Raw genomic sequence first — 21,338 nt, forward strand, 5'->3', positions numbered from 1 at the left:
AAAGAAGAGATTTGGTCTCACTGAGATAGAATTCAGGTATACATAATTACAGGTATGGTTGGTTCTCTGTCTAAGACAGGAGAGATCCATGTAAATGTAATCCCTATAAAGCACTTATAGGGATTTACTACATTCTGCTGACCTCACTGACTACCGAGGTGACGAGGCAGAAGTGAGGGGATTCTGTGTCAGTTTTCTCTTTTACCCCGTCCCCGGATCTACCACTGCCCCTCATATTTCTTTGTTTTTAACATTTTTTTTCTCTATTAGCATTTTCATGTTACAATCATAGTCAAGACACCAAAACGTGACAATACTTATATCAGAACACAGGATAATAGTGATAACAAAAATGTACCAGAAGATTATAAATACATCTGGAGAAGCACGAGGTGTGTGTGCAGACCAATTGTTACAGTCTCATAACAAGTGAGGTAGGCTGGGTCAATAAATTCCCCAAGGTGATGCCATATGTAAAGAAATAGATAAAACAATACATAAACTAAACAACTGAAAACATACATTTACAATCTGGAGTCCTAAGGCAGCACCGGAAGCACAATAGTGTGGTCCATATACAAACACGAGGTAAGGACATATAGGGGAAGCAACAGAGGTATCTGTGTGTAGCAGTGTATGATTCAGCGCTCTCCGCCCTGCCTGCCAACAGGGCGTCTGCTGGCGGCTACCCATTACATGCAGGAGAAGTTGGTCTGGGCTCCAGAGGTTTCCAAGGGCTAGCACACTGTTCTCTTTATACCCATTGTGTGTATGCTTCTGTAAATTATTTTAGTTTACAATAAATATAAACATCTTAAAATGGGTTACAGAATTCCAGTTGGGACACAGAATATCCTAGAGCGTTTGTTATTACTGAGTACAGATTTTACAATGTAAAATGTTGCCGACGACAGGAAAAAATATGCCTCTACTTTAAAATTATGATCATGAAATGTACCTGAAGGCTGGGATGGCATCCAAAGTCCAGTAATGTTTTTACAACTTGTAAATGGCCCTTGTTCACAGCAATGTGTAACGGTGTCTGTCTGCGCTTGTTACGAGCATTCAAATCTGCACCACCTCTGTGTAAGACTTCAATGACCGATCCTTCATCCCCGAAAGCTGCATGGTGTACTGCCCGGTCTCCATCTTTGTCCTAAATTACAAACAAAGTTTGTATTTGCTAAACAATATTTCAGTATTGCAACACAATTTAAGTACACACTTATTTGAATACAAAACTATACTGCAACACTGCTAAATTTCACTCAAAAGGAATTGCATTCTTGATGTGGATTTAAGACAATGTCTTCTAATGACGCAGCTTGCAAGTCTAAACACTGCCTCCAATGATAGTCGTTGTTGGAAGCTGGCTCTGTATATGGTATAGTGAAAAAAAGCAAGAAATCCCTTCAACAGCAATTCAACCATGTAGACTTTACTTAAGCAGACTCATCATTCACCTATATCAACCCACTCATTCTATGTATCAGCTCCTTACAGAATTAAGCCACATATATAAAGGAAAAATACTCCACCACTAGATAAAAAGCATATAACATACATTTATTTTGCCTAATACAGAATCTGTTCAGGATAAAAAACACAACGAAATCCTATCCGTTAGTGCCCAATGTTAAAATCACAATTCATAAAAATTAATCAAACAGTACGCATGAAAAGTATAAAAAGAGCGAAAAAACAAAAGTTAGAGCAGACAATTTTGTCTTAACTGGCTACACATCCGTTATGGTATTCTCACAAGAACATGGGCGAGAGCATTCTCTATTTTGCTTTTTAGACACCACTGTTCCCAAGTCAGATTGTGTACAAAGATGTGGCGTCATGGTATGCCACTAGGTGGATATACTGTGCAGAGAGTCCAGAGATTCCCCAGAAGTGTAAAGGGCTCAATGTAAACCCAAAGTGCTCTATTTCAGTGGTAGTGTGGGCAAGCAGCCTTAGGGGCCAGAGTGTCTGAGGCAGTTAACATGGTGCCTTCTCTGGCACCACCGCCATCTACACTGCCAGACACTGGGAACACAGTGGGGACGGAGCGAGGGCCTCATGCTACAGAGATTAGACCAGTAGTAACTTTGTCAAATCCATCATTGGGGCCTGTAACAAGTACTGTGGGGTCTGTAACAAGTTCTGTGGCTACCTTACCGACTATTGATCTCCCACCTGAATCAGCACCATATGTGGTAATATTAGTGGGAGTACCTCCAGTAGCCCTGGGAAAGCGAGAAACCTATGGGGAGCTGAATAATAAGTGTGCCTTTTGGCTCAACAAGTATCGTCCATTACCACCAAACATTCTTACAAAAATTCTATTTGCAAGGAGAGTGAACTGGTTGGGAAGGAGCCCTAAGTCGATTGAAGGGGACTGTATCATTATTAACTTCAAAGACTGGAGAAGTGTAAACTACATTTGTAGCTGGCCACGATCTGATCGGTCCCCCAGATACAAGCTTTCCCCGTATCATATTTCTGTGGCCCTAGGGTACCCATTGGAAGGAATGTTTTTACAATGGGAGAGCAAACTAATGCATGTCCTTTGGGTAATATAAGGCTGTTTAATAGGTTTGAGGCTCTGTCGGGGTTGGGTGAGTGTGACTGACGCTATGTGCCCCAAAACCCTGCATTAAGTGCTGTGTCTCCAGGTATAGGTGAGGTTGGGTGTGATAAGAGGGTAGTTGAAGTGACTGCCCACGATTGCAGACACATAGAGAAAAATGCCTGCCGCTCAGTCATGACAGGTACTGGAAACATAGACGAGGCATCAGGAGTGGGAGCAATGTCCATGCAGAATGAGGAATACCAAGCATCCGAGAGTTCTACAGAATCAGGAGAATTAGCTTGTGGTCATGCTGGGGTGGTATGTCAAACATCGTTCATTTCATGGAATGTGGCGGGTGTGGGGACTAAACTTAATTCACCCGCCTGGATGGAATTTATCGATAAATTTGACATTTGTCTGCTCCAGGAGACTTGGGCAATTGATCCTGTGTTTAAAGAGGGCTATCTAAACTTTTATGTCCCCGCAGTTAAAAGCAACCCAGGTCGCCCTATGGGGGGCTTAGTTATTTGGGTCAGGCAGAGTCTTAACTGTCATAGCCACTTACTTCCTGGATCAAACTGCGAAATTCTTACCGTAAGGCTCTGCTTCCCTTCAAATTTGAAAATAGACATTTTTAATGTCTATGCTAGGGGTCTCCCAGGAGGCAAGAAATCAGAGGTGGTGGTAGTAGCCTTGGACACAATGCTTCATGCAATCCCCGGAAATGTATTGCCAATAATAGCAGGTGATTTTAATGCCACTTTCGAGCAATTGGGCCCTGACGATATGCACCTAACGGATGAAGAGGATAGCAGATGGGGAGTTCCCCAGCTAGATACTAATCCCATAAGAAAGTGGACTGAGGCTGCTATTCAATTGAAGGGCCTCTGTATGGGGCATCAGTTGAGGGCTGCTAATGGCCGTACACCATCGGATAGAATGGGCAAGGCAACGTTTGATAATGGTAATAGAGCAAGTCATATAGATTATCTACTTGTCCCTCTTAAGTTGTGGTACACCCTTCTTGATATGGAGATAGTGGACCGCATCGAGAGTGACCATAACCCCATCTCCGCGGTGTTTAATTTGGGTTTAAAGAAGGTGGATGAAACGTCTAGGGGACCCATTAAGTCGAATCTAGTTCTAACTAATGATGAGCGCCGCTTAAAGGGGTGCCAGGTGGCAGAACACCAGGACATCATTACAGAAATTGAGGATGGCTTGGAAGGTGTTCTGGCGACTATGGAGGTCGAATCTAATCATGGGCTCCCGTATAGAGCTTTTATGGATGCCCATGATATTTACTTTACTAGTCTGAAAAGCTACTTCTGTAAGTCTCGTCAAGGCAAAAGTGTGCAAATTCGTAGAGCAGAGAGTTGGTATGACGGCTGTCGTAAAGCCAGGGGGGAGCTATCCAAAGCATTAAAAACAAAGGACCCAAGTAAAGTAAAGGTGGCTAGAGCCAACTATAGGCATAAACAGTTTACTGCTAAAAAAGCATGGGAAGAGTCTAGATGGCAGGACCTTAAAAAAGCTTGTAAAGCTAAGAACACAAAAGCTTTTTGGGACTTTTTAAATGGGGTAAGGATGGACAACATGAGACCCCCCCCCCTAAATAATGTAGCCCAAAGTGCATGGGTTGATTATTTTAAACCACAATACGCCGCTAATGTAGCAGGTTGTACAGAGGGAACGCGGGTCCACGTTTTCTATAATGAAGTAGTATTCACAGTAGGAGATGTGGAAAGAGCACTAGATCTGGTGACCGCGGGCCGTGCACCTGGAATGGATTGCGTCCCCGCTGACTTGTTTTTATACAATAAGGGAAGATGGCGGTTGTATGTTATGCATTTGGCAAATGCCATCGCCCAGGGGATGTGTAGTAATCAGGAAGAGACTTCTTGATGGTTAGATCCAGTTTATTCATAGGAGACAGCTTACACAACCACCACGAATAGATGCACAGCTGTAACTGTTACTAGTAGAACATTACACTCCCAAAGATCCCTAAGAATCCCCAGGCAGAAAGAACCAAAACAATTCTGAATAGAACATGGGAAGGGAAGTACAAGAATAAGTGGAGAGTAAAGCACGGAATGGAATACTACACACCTTCCCCCTTGAAAAAAACAAAAAAAACAAGAAAAAAAAAACTTAAAGGTAGTAATCATGCAACTTTACAGGAGTATGTTTCACACGAATGCTTTTCCTAAGAGATGAATCATCATTAGGAATCACAGGACAAGATATGGGAACATTTTCACTAATAGGATCATCGACATGGCCAGGAGGTGGTTCAGTGATCTGGTTGCTATTGTCAGACATGGACGGACTGCAATTACCAGGCACAGGAACAACACGATCAACACTCTGGTTTTCACAGTCAAAAGAGTTAAACAATGGAGAAAAAGATGCATCATTTTGATCACATAAAGGCTTAGCAGTGGTAAGATTATTAGAAGAGGATGGTGCAGAACAGGGTTCAGTATTAGAAGAATCTAAACCTTTACATAGTGAAATCCTTCTAAAATTCCATATTTTTCCATCTTCAACTCTCACAGCCTTAGAAAATACTTCAATAACCTTGCAAGGGTCTGACCACTTATTCCACTTATTGTCAAAAGCTCTGCCTAATTTTACGCGGACAAAATCACCCACCCTGACCTTCTGACCGGAGCTTTTAGTGGACAAAAAATTGGCTTTCATTCTTTCCTGATATCTCAAAACTCTGTTCTTAACACAAGCAGGATCTACAGAAGTATCAGCAGGTATCTTAACTTTCATCCACCAGGGCAGGAGTTTGGAACCAGGCTTTCTGCCTCTAAGCAATTCAAAGGGTGAAAACCCTGTGACAGAGTTAGGTGAAGTGCGATAAGACAGTAAGGTGGAACGCAGGGTTTTTTTCCAGTCTAGATTGCTTTTAACGGCCAGCTGAATAGACTCTTTGATGACGCGGTTAAAGCGTTCCGTCTGACCATTGGCTTGCGGATTATAATTCGACACCCTTTTGTGCACGATGCCGCACCTCTGGATGAATGACAAAAATTCTTTGCTTATAAATTGCGGACCATTATCCGACACAATCTCCGCGGGAATCCCTTCTCTACAAAAAACCTCATCAAGAAATTGAATAATTTGAGTGGAGCCAACTTTGTCGACAATTTTTAGCTCTGGCCACTTGGAAAAATAATCGATAAGGACCAGGCCAAACACATTTTGGTGGGAAAACAAGTTAAGAGGTCCAATTATGTCAATGCCCAATTTCTTCCAGGGGCAAGAGACAAATTCAATGGGAGAAGTAGCAACAGACAAGGGTTTAACAGTCTTGTCACTTTTATCACAAGGGGAACATGAACGAACCCATTTGTCGACCATTCTGTCTACACCAGGCCACCAGTAGAACTCGCGGATGCGTCTTTTGGTGCCAGACATGCCCATATGGCCTTCATGGGCCATGGAAATAATTCTTTCTCTCAAGGAAATGGGAGGAATGATTTTATCGCCACGAAAAACAAAACCTTGGTCAAACATAAGTTCATCGTTTACCTTGAAAAAAGAAAGGATGTCCCCAGATAAGTATCGCTCTTGAGGCCAACCATATTGTAAATGTCTAGTTAAAGAAGCAAGGTTAGAATCATTCGCCATAGCTTCCTTCCACTCAATTTCAGAAATACTAGAAGAAACACCAGCTGGACTACAATCGTTGACATCATCGATATTAAAGACAACATCTGATTCGTTGTTCCAATTACCAGAAAAAATAGAATTGATTAAAGGCAGCCTGGACATGCAGTCGGCGTGCACGTTTAACCGCCCTGGAACATTTCAACAGTACATTGAAATTCTTGCAATTTGGCTGCAAGACGTGCTAGTCGCGCTGTTAAGGTCCTGCCACCACCAGCTGCCAGCATATTAATTAGAGGTTTATGGTCGGTTCTTAAACGGAACCTGGTTCCCCACAGAAATTGCCTAAAATGTTCAGAGGCCCAGGTACAAGCTAGTAACTCTTTTTCAATTGTGGAGTAATTGAACTCAGCGCCCCGCAAGGTTCTTGAAGCATATGACACAACGTACTCTTCACCTCTGTCTTTTTGCATTAAAACTGAGCCTAAGCCAACATTGCTTGCATCAACACACACTATACATTCTTTGTCTAAATCAAAAGGTCTTAGAAAAGGAGCATTAATAATTTCTTGTTTCAGTAACTCAAAAGCATGTTGCTGATCGCTATTCCACACAAACTTCGCATCCTTTTTCAATAACACTCTGAGAGGATGAACTTTGGAAGCATAATCTTGGACGAATTTGCTATAAAATTCTGTAAGACCAAGAAAGGAAACAAGTTGATCTTTGTTCAAGGGAGCAGGGGCTTTGGATATACTCTTGATATGGTTGAGTTTAGGTTTGATCCCCAGGGCTGAAATCTCATGGCCGAGGTATTCGACCTGACTTTGTCTGAATTTACATTTGGATAATTTAAGTGTCAGCCCATATTCTTGCACACTTTTCAAAACTTTTACCAAATTTTTATCGTGCTCCTCAAAATTTTTCCCGTGTATTAGGATGTCGTCCTGAAAGGCGATAGCACCCTCACATCCTTCTAGTACTGTCTTCATGAGGCGTTGGAAGACGGACGCTGCACTAGCTAGGCCGAATGGCATACGACAATACTGAAATAAACCCTCAGGTGTAATAAAAGTGGTTAAGAATTTAGAGTCTTCGTGTAAAATTACCTGATGGTAAGCGTTGGTTAGATCTAGCGTGGAAAAAACACAGGCGCCAGAAAGAGTGGAAATGAGCTCGTGTATGTGGGGTAAGGGATGTCTGTCAATCCAGATCTCCTTGTTTAGGCTGCGGAGATCTACACACAGACGAAGCTCGCCGTTGCTCTTAAGGGATAATACAACGGGCGAAACCCATGGGGATGACTCAACTGGTTCGATGATCTTTTTGGAAACTAGATCTGATCAAATTAACTTTAATTTATCACGGTAGGCCAAGGGTACATTTCTGACCCTATGCCGGACAGGAACAGCTGATTCCTTAAGTATAATGCGGTGTTTGAAATTAGCGAAAACCCCTAAATTATCATTGAAAATACAAGGGAAATCTTTTTTTAATTGGGAAATAAAGTCATTTTTTGGAGGAACGACATAGACAGGGGGAGAGGCATTGGGATCAAGTTTGATTCCTAAATCAAACTGATGGGGCCAGCATAAGATGGATGCCCCTTTCGAGGAGACGTAAACCTTCCCCCTAGTAGTTCTATCTTTAAACCTGATCTCCGCCCACATATAACCTTCAAGGCCTATCTTCTTCCCTGTGTACCCTCCAGGATGTATATCAGGTGGTAAAAGTTCCTTTGAGGACCAAAACTTGTCAAAGACATCCTTGCCAATTATGGTGTACCAGGCACATGAGTCGATAAGCATGGAGATTTCTACACCATTAATAAGAATAATGTCACTGGGAAAACCTTTGCACTCAGTATCACCAACACACAACATCGTATTGATTTCAGACGGTTGTTCACAGTCATCATACTCCTCATGTGATAAGAAATTAACTTTCTGCGAGGACTTACACATTTTGGTGAAATGACCTGACTTTTTGCATTTGACGCAAATTTTGTTCCAAGCAGGACACCCTTTATAATTTCCCACGTGATCATTAGCGCCACATCTATAGCAAATTATAGGAGACCTTCTTTGGAAGGGTCTATTATCTCTGCTGAAATTGTCTCTTTTAGTAGAATTGAAGGTAGGTTTCCTGTAATTTGGAGGATTCCTGACTAAGGAAACTTCCGGAATAGTTACTTTAGTTTTGGTTTCATGGCCTCTTATTTCGTTAACAAACAATTCTGATTGCTCAATACCTTTGGCAATGTTTAGAACAGCGTTAAGAGAGGACTCAGTACCCATCCATAAACGTTCCTGTATCTTTTTACTCTTAGTACGCATCATGATTTGATCCCTTAAGACTTGGTCAAAATCAATAGTTTCAAAGGAACAAGAACTAGCTAGAGTGTGTAGAGCAGCTACATATGTTTCTATGGATTCATCTTCTTTTTGAATTCTAGAATAAAATTTAAAACGTTCCATCACTGTATTAATTTTCTTTCCAAATCTGGTGCTTAATTGCTTAACAACCACTTCAAAAACATTTACATCACCTGCACCAGTATTATCAATAGGTGGTAGACTTCCCAATTCTTTGAGACCGGCACCACCTAGACAATTTTTTAATAAAGCGAGTTTCCTTTTGGGGGAACAGCCATCTTCTTCTACCACATCTACATAGGCTAAAAAGGTTGGATACCAAAGGTCCCATTCCACTTTGGGATCACCAGCCGAAGGTAAGAAATGTGCAGGTGAAGTTATGTTATTCGACATTTTTTTTTTTTTTTTTTTTAAATTAATATTAAAAATACCAAAATAAAGAAAAATAAAAATAAAGGTCACAGTTATTTGGTTGAATAAGTTGTCAGAACATAGTTGTACAATAATAGCATTGAAGAAAGTCTGGAAAAGGGGAATACCTTCTCTGTGAATAAAGATGTTCAATACAATTCCCTTGTAAACAAAACTGCAACCAGGATGTAAATTACGGAACAGAATAAGCCAAGGTACATATATAACTGTGGTAATAATCGATACGAATGGGTTAGATTACATAAATAACTGTGGCGTTAAAAGTATTAAAAAAAACGGGACTCGGATCGGAGACTGTTGTCATGGTGATCTAAGATGGTTGCTGGAACGCAGCGCTGTGCGTAGAACGACGTTGTCAAATGACGTAGGTACACGCAGAGGCGGAGAGTGCGGATGACGCGTCTGATCCAGGAGCGTGGTGAAGGGCTTCCGGCAGCGAGTGGAGCGCACGCGAAGATAAAGGTGAGTCTCGTGTGCTTTTTGAAAGATGCGCTTCCACAATAAAGTCGTAGGGAATGCCAAAAATGTCACAAAAACACCAGCAGAACGGGGATTTCACGCGGAGGGAAAACAGAGTAGATATGAGATGAAATCCAATAGGTTGTGAGCGAGTGACTGCTCGAATTCCCAAATATGAGGGAAAATGCACAAAATACAAAGAAACAGCCGCAGGTGCAATCAAAGCACGTCGAGTAAGAAATACTGCCGCTGGTGTTATAGTTTAACACATAAAGAATTTGAAAAGTACCTTAAATGAGTCCACACTGCAAACGGTGAACGCTGTCTCCAAACTGGATTCTCCTTTTTTTTTTTTTTTTAAATTGAGGAAAATAGACGGGTCCTGTTAAGCTTCAGGCTTGATATCCCGATCGTCGCCAGAATATGTAGTAATCAGGAAGAGACTTCTTGATGGTTAGATCCAGTTTATTCATAGGAGACAGCTTACACAACCACCACGAATAGATGCACAGCTGTAACTGTTACTAGTAGAACATTACACTCCCAAAGATCCCTAAGAATCCCCAGGCAGAAAGAACCAAAACAATTCTGAATAGAACATGGGAAGGGAAGTACAAGAATAAGTGGAGAGTAAAGCACGGAATGGAATACTACAGGATGGAAGTCCCACAATCATGGAAATGCACGGAAATAGTTCCGGTATTTAAAAAAGGGGACAAGTCATTAGCAGGCAATTACAGGCCCATCAGCCTGATCGACTCTGTCCAAAAATTCATGGGACGGCTGGTTTTGGGAAAAATCCAGACGTGGATGGATGATGATAACATCTTGAGTCACCTCCAGGCTGGGTTTCGACCCAAGGCCAGCACCATAGACCAGGTATTCAGATTCATTATTTTATTTTGGCGCACTGTGGTTTTGGATAAAGGTACTCTTTATGCCGTCTTTGTAGACTTAAGGGCGGCTTTTGACTTGGTGCCCCGCAATAAATTGTGGCAAGTGCTGGAGGAACTAGGGATGCCCCCTGAGTTGTTGTGTTTGGTCGTTCGGTTACATGAGGGTACGATTGCTCGGGTACGGTGGGGGGGCCAGGGAGATGTTACGGAACCCTTCCCTGTTGAACGAGGGGTGAGGCAGGGTTGCGTCATGGCGCCTACCCTGTTTTCTCTTTTTGTGAACAGGGTAGCGAGTTTTCTCTCCTTGGTCCCGACTGATGCCCCTGTGATGTGTGGTGAGCGAGTCCCGATCCTCATGTTCGCGGACGACACCTTAATAATTTCAAAAACTCCCAGTGGCCTTCAGCGTGCTCTTAAGCGCTTTGAAGACTTTTGCCTAGAACGGGGTTTGGAAATAAATATAGCCAAACCCAAGTATATGGTCCTTACTGACCGTAAATTTACTGGGTGTACCAAACCCTTAAGAGGGAGGATATACATGAACAACTCCCCGCTTGAGCAGCTTGAAGCTTTTACCTACCTGGGGGTTACCCTTCAGAAAGATCTGGGATGGACTAGCCAACTAGAACTAGCAGTCCTTAAGCATCGCCAGCAGGCAGGTATCCTTCTTAAAAGGTTTAAGTCTTCTGAATCAAAACCCATTAGCCAACTGCTAGAAATATATGGGATGAAGGTACTTCGTTCGGCTCTTTATGGAGCTGAACTATGGGGTTTCGAAAAATTGGGGAGTCTGACACTAGCAGAAAACGAATTTCTAAGAAAAGCGACTAGTGTCCCGGCATGTACCCCGCTGTTACCTTTAATGTGGGACCTTGGGGAAAAATCTGTCCAAGAGCTTGCTTTCCTACGCCCGCTCTTGTACTGGCGTAGGATATGGACCACAAAAGAGCTTCAGCATTAAGCAGAGGGCCTTAAAAGAAATAATAGCGAAAAATTCCTCACAAAAAATACATTGGCTAAAGTCTATAAAGTCTCTGCTAATTAGCCTGGGGATTAGGGAACTTTGGGATGACCCGGTAAATGTTGTTTTTCCCTCTAAAAAAGTTTTGAAGATAAAATATTGGGAGATGGTTACATTAAATGCAAGAATGAAGGGCCTCTCCCTGCACCTTACAGGTCGCTTCCTGGAATTCAAGGGCTACCCTAAGCTGGAATCGTATTGGGATGCTATTGAAAAGCAGTTTGACCGTAAACTCTATTTTCAAATTAGAGTAGGCTCCCTTCCAACAAGGTCATTCACAGCTAATTGGGTGGGCGAAAACTATCATGACAAATGCCCTAGGTGTAGGGAAGAACAAGAGGCGATAAGTCACTTCCTTTTTTTTCTGTCCCCTCTATGTGGCCCCTAGAGAGGTGTGGATTAAACCAATATGCAAACTAATCGGTATCCGCAGACATGAGGAGGCGTTAAGAATCTTGTGTACAGACCCCAATCCCCCAATTGCCATAGCAGTGGCAAAAATTTTAAAATGGGCATGGATAATTCGGGCAAGAGCACTATGAAAATAGATTGAGAATATTATCTAACCTGTTTATTTGCACTGTAAACGTTGGGATGTAGCTGGGACATGAGCCTTGCAATACAGCATCTGACCCACATAATTGATGAGTTTTATAAATTTTAAGGATGTGTTTTTAGCTATGTGATATTCAGCAATTGTCCCTTGGTGTTTAATTCTTTTAAAAAAAATATTTATTGTATAATCTTCTTAATGAAATTTTTTAATCATTGGAAAATGTGATTTTATGTCTTACTTTTATGACTTAATTGTCAAATAAAGTTTATGAAATTGACATCTACTGGAAGGCCATAGGCCCTCCACACGCACCTACTATGCTGCAAAGCAGAAGCGCTTTGTCCACTATTGTAGTCCAAAACTCATAAACCCTTTATATACAAGACGTTATTTGTTACCTCATACACTTAGCAAAGACATGATTTGGCTACCCCAAGCTGTCATTGCTGCACATATGCATAACAGGGAACACTCTGCACTTCAGAATCTTTGTAATTAAGGTTTTTGTGGAAAGCCTTAAACAGGTCATTCCTCCAAAGATACCTCTAGTCCCAGTGTGGAATCTCAATATTGTCCTCATCAGACTCATGGGGGCACCCTTTTTGAGCTACTGCATTCTTGCCCTCTCCATTTTCTTTCTTGGAAAGTTCCCATACCGTCTCTTATGTGTATCCATGAACTACACCCCTCATACTGCAGGACCCGTTTTTGCATGTCCACAATGAAAGAGTGGTTCTTAGACCAACCCTAAGTTCTTACCTAAGGGTTTCTCCATTCCACCTCAACCAAATCACTGGGCTCCCAGTCTTTTTCCAACAGCCGACTATGTAGCTGAAATATCACTCCACATGCTTGACGTTAAACACGCTCCTACGTATTACAAAGACAAGACCAACTGAGGAGTTGGCCTAACGGATGGGGCGGTCGACCTCGAATCTGGGGACCAAGTCTCGGCAATAAAGCCGAACATCCTGTGATTCTGGGCAAATCACGTAATCTCCCCGTGCCTAACAAAAATGAATGTGTCCTCATTTAATGCAACTGGACTATGTAAAGCGCTGTGATACCAGATTCGGGTCAAGTTCGCACTTTATATAACACTGTGTAAAAAAAAAACTCATTCCGTAATACAACTTTTTGTAGTTTTTTCACAGCCTCAAAGGCTACACTATTCTTAGGGCAGGACTGTCAAATTGATTGAAACCTGTTGCACATAATCTAAAAGAAAATTACCTTCAACTCTAGTCCACACTCCAATTTGAAGCAGGGGCCACTATGGCTTTTCTTGGGAGCATACCCATAGTAGAAATTTGGAAACTGCCACCTGGTCCACTCCACACACATTTGAAAAGCACTATTGTATGGACATTCTTACAAGGCTGCAAGTAAGACTTGGTCAAACTATCCTCAAGGACTCAGTTTCAGACCTCCGCACCATCCACTAGCTAGCCACCATTTAAAGAGTAATGCTTTACTGTCGATGCAGAGCAAAATTAAGACAATTTCAGAGGACAGTGAGTCACTATTGCAACTTTAATAATGATAGGATTTAGGAAAATGTTACTGTGTTGTTGAAGAAATATGAATTACTCAATAGTGAGGGAGGGATATTAAACCAACTAGTTATGTTCACAATTAAAAAAACAGTTTAATGCATTAATGAATTTTATATTTGGTATGTTTTTAGAAATCAGGTAATGAATTAATGAAAGAGGGCATATTTTTCCACAGAATGAAAAATGCCCTAAATGCGTTGGATTTTATTTTAGGGCATTTAACTGTACACTGAATGTAGACTTCAGAAGGAAATGCAAATTGCTATGTTAAACAGAAGATTGATTTTTTTAAGATTGTAAATATGTCATGAAATGAAAGAACAGAGTATCTTATATGAAGTCGATAAACTGATTAACAATTCTTGATGAACAAACAAAATGCAAACTTACAGAAGCACTATGGCAGGGTCAATATAAGAGCCTTCTTCCAATCTTTGATATTCCACAGTGTCTTTAGTGGTACAGGTAGGTGTAGCTAAGATACTACCAATCCAACACTTCAAGAACATTCAAATACATAATTGAATATATCAGAGCAGGGAGGGGAGTTCATAAGTGATCTATGGCATTAACCTTCAGCAACTGAGGCCTTAGCAGCCACTCTACAGTAAACATGGTCTCCATAAGTCATGAAGCACTGGGCCGAGGCATGCAGGTCCCTGGTTCAAGTCAAATGAAAGTGCAGGACACCCCTCAGGTCCACATTCAGCAATGATGAAAGAGGAGGAAAAATGCAGAGAGAACAATCTCTTTAATCAGATGAAACTCTGACAGAGCTTATGGGATGAACAAGAAAAATGTCCTAAACCTTTGTCTGTGTGTGACTGCATCGCAGGCCATGGATGACTTACTGGCCTGTTCCAGTAGGCCTCAATGGCCACACAAAGTAATCTCACGGGCATCCCCACTCTTAACCAGGTGACCTGGAAATGAAAACCATGTGCCCAGATCAATGTTCTTCATAGTTGCTCAATGAGTCTCAGCTCTGCACTTCAGAGTTGAGTGATAATTGATGATTTCCTGATAGCTATCAGGAGTGCCAAGTTTTCAGAGAAGCTGCATAGCTATGGAGAGGCTAACTACTCACCAAGCGTGCACTCAAGTTGATTGATAGGAGAAAATACATCATCTTTCCATGGACAAGAGACCTTCATTGCAGAAAAGACTGGCGTTGTCTTTCTAAGAAAGATGAAGCAGGTGAAAGTCCAAGTTTTGGTGAGGTCACACCCAAGGTACCGGAATGACAGAGCCCCCTGGGTGCTAATCAATCTACTAGATGATTAACTATCAAAGGAGTTTCGTGGGGTGGTTGGGTGTGAGCATTACAGGCATGTCCCTATGGTAAGGCCGGAACAAAGCAATGGCCAAACTGAAATGTGATGCGACAGAAAGAAATTCCTTACCATATGTATCTATATTTCTGGTGGCTGCATTATCTTTAAAAAGATTCCTTAGCTTATTACTATCCTTAAGGTGCCAGACTGCAACCGTAAACTTTCTAGCCCAGCAACAGCTCTACATGTGGCCATGCCACGCCAGTCATGACGGTCTGCGGATGTGATAGCATCTGAGTATATCAGGCATCGATAAACCATTGGCTTCAGTTTCTGGTATTTTTTCCATACCCCGTCGAGAAATGAGGAGAGGAACCATCAAAGCATCACAAGTAACAATCAAAGTACATAACAGGTTTGCATAATTTAGATTCGTATTGACTGCACTAATGCATCAAGGGAGGAGAGAAGACAGTGAGAAGTATGCAAGAAGATTGTGTATCTACCAGAAACTTTATTACCAAAGGTATGTAACATTTCTTCCGATGGATACATCTTTCTGCAGAGTCCTCATGAACGAACCTCCAAGCAAAAGCCTCTGAAAGTGGGAGCGAGTAGTGCCAATTGACTGAGGAAACAATAAGGTGCAGTCCTTGCAAGCAAGACCCATTAATGCAAGCTTAGGGTTGTGAGGAAATGTTGAGCTAAAGTATGCAAGGAAGACCATGAGGCAGACAAAAGGTTTCTAGCTGGCCCCATCATGTTGGCAAGATGGGTTCCCCAGCCCAGTGAGGAGGTGTCAGGATGTTTAGGAGCCTGCTCCTGCGGAGGGCTGAATGAAACAACTAACAGTAGTTTGCAGGGACAAACCCACCCATGCTGATATGGATAGACTGACCAAGATTAGCACAGAGTCAAAAGTCCCCCTTGGTGTTAAGCCACCTTCATGGGCACCAGTTAAGGGTTCTCATTCGCCATTTATTTTATTTATAAACTTGATAAAGCATCCTGTCATCTAAAAGATATCCTGGTGCTAGTCAGTAACAGGGTGAGAGGAGAAGCAGACGGATGAGAAAGAAAGACTAAAGGAAACCAGTGAGTTTATGTCCTCTAAAAAAATGGGAAAATCATCTGAAATCGGCACTCACTTACTAGGAAAAGGGGCCAATTTGAAATGCCAAAACAAAAACCCCTAAACTGTAAAAGACTCAATCAATCATGTAGGAGGAGCAAAGAGGCAGGTCTTAAGTGCCTGCCTAAATTGTAATAGGTTGGTCATAGTCCTTGGAGCAAGGGTGAGAAAATTCCAGATTAAGGCCGCCATCACCATGAAGTAACGACTGCCTAGCCTAGATCTCCAAAACTTAATTACGCATAGCACGTCTGCTGATGTAGAATGAGGAGCCCTATTCTTAATACCCCGTGAAAGGCTTTGAAAGCGATGCAAAGAGATTTAAACCAAATTCTTTGCATAATTGGGAGCCAATGAATCTTCTTGAGAGCCTGAGTGGTAGATGTGTTTGCATCTATCTTTTATAGCAACTCGACCGCTAACAAAGATGGCGGTCGAGGATGACGCACTCGAACAGGCAGTTCACCACTCGACCTCTAAGATTCCCCCAAATTGAAATACAAGGATTCTAGTTTAAAAGTGCAAATACCACTCTGTTTTGTAGTCTTAGCAGCTTTCACTGTTTTTTAAAACACAGATTAAAAGACAGTCAGTACCCGAATCTCAAGAAATCCCCCAATCTAACTGCTTGCATCGGTCTTTTATAGCAACTAGATCACTAACAAGGAAGGTGGCGGAGGGTGACGCTCTCTAACTCAACCTCTAAGATTCCACCAAATTAAAATGAAGAATTCTGGTTTGAAAGTGCAACTAGCAGTTTGTATGGCAGTTTTGGCAGCTTTGGCAGTTTTAAAAACACAATACATTAAAGGACAGTCAGTGCCCGAATGTCATGGAATTCTCCGCCATTTAGTGTGGCACCAACAGGATGCAGAAAACAAGCAGACGCAGAAGGTGGCGGACATACGGAAGTGAGATCATTTCTGAATAAAAGTGACCCAGTCACTTTAATGGGGAATGGTCCAGTTGCAAAGCGGCTACAAGCAGGGACTGAGAGAACAGTCAGGCTGAACCAACAAGGGGGTCTCACGTCTCACGATGCGCAGGGAAAAAGGGACACCTTTGGTCCTCTTCTCCTTGGGCCGAAGCGGCCAGGTGCAAAGGTTTCTGAGGCGTCAGGGTTTCGTTACCAGAGACACTCACAGTAGAGGGGGCCTGCACAAAGAGGATGCAAGCAGCATCAGTAAGTCCGCTGTGGGCAAACCCAAGGTGGGCTTTGTCTCTGGAGGGTCGGGGGACCACGCTGGCACCACTGGCCCACTTCAACTTGGGCTAGGGGGCACAGGTGCAGAGGTGCTTTCCGGTGTCTGGCTTGCGGGAGCCCGGAGTCCTCTCAGTTCTTTTGGAGAGCCTATAGGATGCAGGGAAGCAACTCCACTACTCCATGAGAGTTCCTTTGTTTAAGTCAGGCAGTCCTCCCAGGCTTTTGGAGGCACAACAGCTGCAGGACGAGACAACTTTGGCGCAATCTGGCAGGAACAGCAGACAGGGCGGAATGGTTGGCACCAAGTCAGTTGTTACTCCACAGTCCTTGCTTTTCGCGGCTCTTCGGTGTCTTCTTCTTAGGTCGGCAGTAATCTGATTTCCTGGTGCCAGGGGCTCCCCTAAGTAGGGTAGCAGCCAGTGGGTTACTTATCCCTGAGGTTACTACGCCCCCTGTATGATGACTTCCTGTGAGAAGTGGGCATAACTCAGTAACAGAGTTTCAAATTCTGCCATCACCAAGATGGCAGCCTTTTAAATGTTGTATCCACATCAGGTAGCCCACCTTATGGTTGGAACTAGCCTAAGGGTGCACAAGCCTCTCGGACTACTAATTTTCCAAACTGTTCTGGCACCAAATGGGCCCTGGTCAGGGGGGATTGGCATCCCCTCACCTCTGAAGGAAGCCAGATTTGCATACTAAAGGCGGTGGGCTCTTTGACTGCTAATTTACCAACCTTCCTGGAGGAAGTGTAAGACACCTTCCTCCAGAGCAGGATTTGTTCCTGGCCTCCTGAGAGTGTGAATTCTAACCCCGGGGTCAGAAACTTACCTGTGGTGGCAGGCTGGACTGGTCCATTCAGTGAGCACAATAGAGAACTGGTAGGTTTCAGGGGGTACTTCCAGGATACCTTCTGGGTGCATGTATTAATATATCAGAGTGGGTTTATTAATACAAGGTGTTTGATACCAAACACTTTAGGTTTCAATGAAGACATAATGAAGCTGGGGTACTCGTTGTGACCAGTGCACAGTACATAGCTTCCCTGCTAACTTACAATATCCCAGAATCGAACTAGACATCACAGGGGCACATCTGATCATGCAGATATGTTCTCACATAAAATAGAATACACCCTGCCTTAGGGCTCCAAGGCCTGCTGTAGGAGTGACTTACATAGATTAGATACAGTGACTATGACATGATAAGGGAGTGAGTCATGTCATGACTCATGGTTTGCATCATGTCATGCAGCCTGCAATGGCAGTATGTGTGGAGTTTGTGTTTGGGTCCCTTATGGTGGCACAAGATATGACGCAGCCCATAGCACCCTCTTTAACACCCATGCCCTAGGTTCCTGGAGTACCATTTACTAGGGACTTACAGAGGTGCTAGAGTCTTTAGCCAATTGTAGCACAATTAGACAACACCTTATTTTGGGGAAGGAGCACTGGCACAGAGGTCTTTTTAGCAGGCCTCAGTTCACGGTCAGGGTTGAAAAATCTGCATCTAGTAGCTAAAAAGTTGGGATTACTGCAACAAAAGCCCAGTTTCCTACACACCGATGTCTCAAACATAAACTACAGTCATGTGGTTCAGCTGTTGAAAACTGACAATTGCATAACATAAAGCAGATACACTGTAGCAAAAGAAGCAGATGATGATGATGTCGTGAAAATACAGCAGCAAAATATCTGAAACAATGAAATATTGCGGTTAGGCCTCACATTAGAGCACAAGAAGCAGGCTTCCATCCAGATGCATAAAGATTTGAACAGTGGTTTGTGGTTGCGGGATGGGTGGGGGTTACAAATGACGTACGTGGGAGCACGATATGAAAACCCAAGGCTCCATTATTATAAATGGTCTGTATGTAGTCAAACTGCTAGGTGGCAGGGCACCCACAATTTGAGAATGGGAAAGAGCCTGGATTTAAGCGTAACTTGGCAGTTATGATGCCAACAAGATGCATTTTACTTATCTGCATTGTAACATTTTTACTGGAAATATAAGGAAATTGTTACTGTTTACATTTGTAAACACACCATGGTGTTTGCTTTTTTCTTTTTTTGCTGCTTTTAGATAAAGGATGATTATGTGTTTTTAACTTACTTCTGGATTGCCTATAGCGTAGCAATTGGAAAATAATTACATTTGATGACCCCGGTTTACTTCTTTCATATATACTGTAGATGAGAGCCTAATACCTCTGACATACTTACATTAGTATAAAAGTCTGCATTTGTTTAGGTAAGCCACAATCGCCACTCCAGTTACAACTGAGACAAAAGAATGCCATAAATCACCTTCAGACAAGTCAAAACCCAAACCACTAAAGCATAATTGCAAATTCAATCAAACCAAATATTATTTGTAGGTCACTCTAGGTAATAGCATTTCATGCCATGTGCCCATCATCTACGTTCCAGCTTTGGTCCCCACTTAATGATTACTTAAACCTGGGGACTTCCACTGAACCATTATTGAAATCCTGGGCAATTCACTGTCCATACTATATTCTATTTGATGTACTTGCACCACTCCCACAAATCAATCTGAGGATACCACCTTAATTTTTAGACTACAATATCAAATTCCTCACATTTGGCAAACAGGTTATAATTTTCAATTTTGCTTCTTTATTTATATAAACTAGATTAATCTGTTAATGTTATTAATTTTTTTTAGCAACAGTAAACCCTCTAAGTAGGCTTCGCTGAACGCTCAGGACCCCTCCGACTACAGCTTAAGAACCACTGGACTAGAGCATGAAATGAGCAACTATAATTCTGAAATACATACTACAGAAGATGTACACAGCCCTCTGTTTCTCCTGGGTTTAAGGAAACAAGGTCTAGCAATTTAGTCATGTACATTGGGTTTTCTCACATTGAATGCACCGTTGTCTGAAGGAGAATAACCAGGGTCTTGATAATTGCATATTTCATATTATTTACCATAACCACATGGCTCTGGTAGGATCTGAATATATATTGGGTGAAGATTGTAATGTGCCCATCACCCCACCCCACCCTTTGAGCTTTTTCTTTCACAGGTCAACAGAGCTGGCTACGCACACTATTTTAAAAAAGGGTGCTGGTTTTGTAAAGATAATATTTTTGCCATACTACTTTCAATGTCCAAAACTGACAACCTAGCATTCAATAAATTATACACAGCCCTAGCACTAGTAAAACAACGTCATTGTTAACACATATTCTGAATTTATGTAACATTCCATACTTATCAGTAACACCACACATCATTGTTTCATTCACCTCTAAGCAGTCATGCTCAGCAAATGCCAGAGAGAATTCTCTTCACCAAACACACAACACAGCACCAAAATCATATAGCTGGTAAAGTGCTGCCACCTTTAGAGAGCCGGTGCATCCACGCAACCTACACAGTAGAAACATGAATATAAAACGTACATATACAGCACATCATTATAAGACACGAGTGTGTAAGTGGCCAGCAGCTGCACCGGAGATAAAAACATGCTGCAACACACCTACCCACATATAAAACATCAACACCATATTTCAGGAACAAACTAATTTTACTTTACACACAAATCATTCAAACCTCAACACTAAATAGATTCTCTACAAATCACACACAAAGAAAACACATTATCAGGAGATTGTTCCTCCACTTCAACTAATTGCCCTTCCAAAGAAATCCAAAAGGGCGCCTAAACTACAAATCTGCTAAAAGGGCACAACAGTGGTGATTAGTGCTACACAAATGTGTAGACTGCATACCTAAAGGTATCAATGAACACATATAGGACAAGTAAGCTCCACAAACTGTTTACAATTTAAAACTTACCTCTGCTTCCACATCAACATTTTGCTTCAAAAGTAATTTCAAAATGTCAACATGTCCATTCTGGCTGGCTGCTTGCATTGCAGTGTGTCCAGCACACTGACCGTTCACCTTAAAATATCAAAAGAAAGGTGTTCAGAAACTACTGAAACATAATAGTTTAGCTGGCTATGTAGAAAATAAAACATGTGAGAAGAATCTTGGAAACATTTTATCAACTAAATTAAATAGTTTACATAATAAACAGATAACATATCTTGACCACAGAAGTTGCGAAAGAGCCAAATGCAATGCAAAAGCAATGGGCTGGGAAATCCCCCTGACTTTTGTAGAGAAAGCCCTGACCTGTGTGGCATGTCTTATTTTATGTTCATGTGATGTAAGCACGTTTGGCTATTTTTTAATGCAACTATTGGTA

General features: G+C 42.1%; 1 protein-coding gene across 1 annotated transcript in view; it reads right to left on the minus strand.

The window, feature by feature from the left end:
- The window catches only part of MIB1 (MIB E3 ubiquitin protein ligase 1), a 347,133-nt gene that overhangs the window by 153,682 nt on the left and 172,113 nt on the right, over positions 1-21,338 (minus strand). The window contains exons 10-11 of the mRNA XM_078687432.1: positions 20,924-21,031; positions 959-1,156 (exon numbers count right to left, since the gene is read on the minus strand). Of these exons, the coding sequence (XP_078543558.1) occupies positions 959-1,156; positions 20,924-21,031 (306 nt within the window). The remainder of the gene's footprint in view (positions 1-958; positions 1,157-20,923; positions 21,032-21,338) is intronic.

The sequence above is a fragment of the Lissotriton helveticus genome, chromosome 4_1 (assembly GCF_964261635.1).
Source record: "Lissotriton helveticus chromosome 4_1, aLisHel1.1, whole genome shotgun sequence".
Taxonomy (NCBI): Eukaryota; Metazoa; Chordata; class Amphibia; order Caudata; family Salamandridae; genus Lissotriton; species Lissotriton helveticus.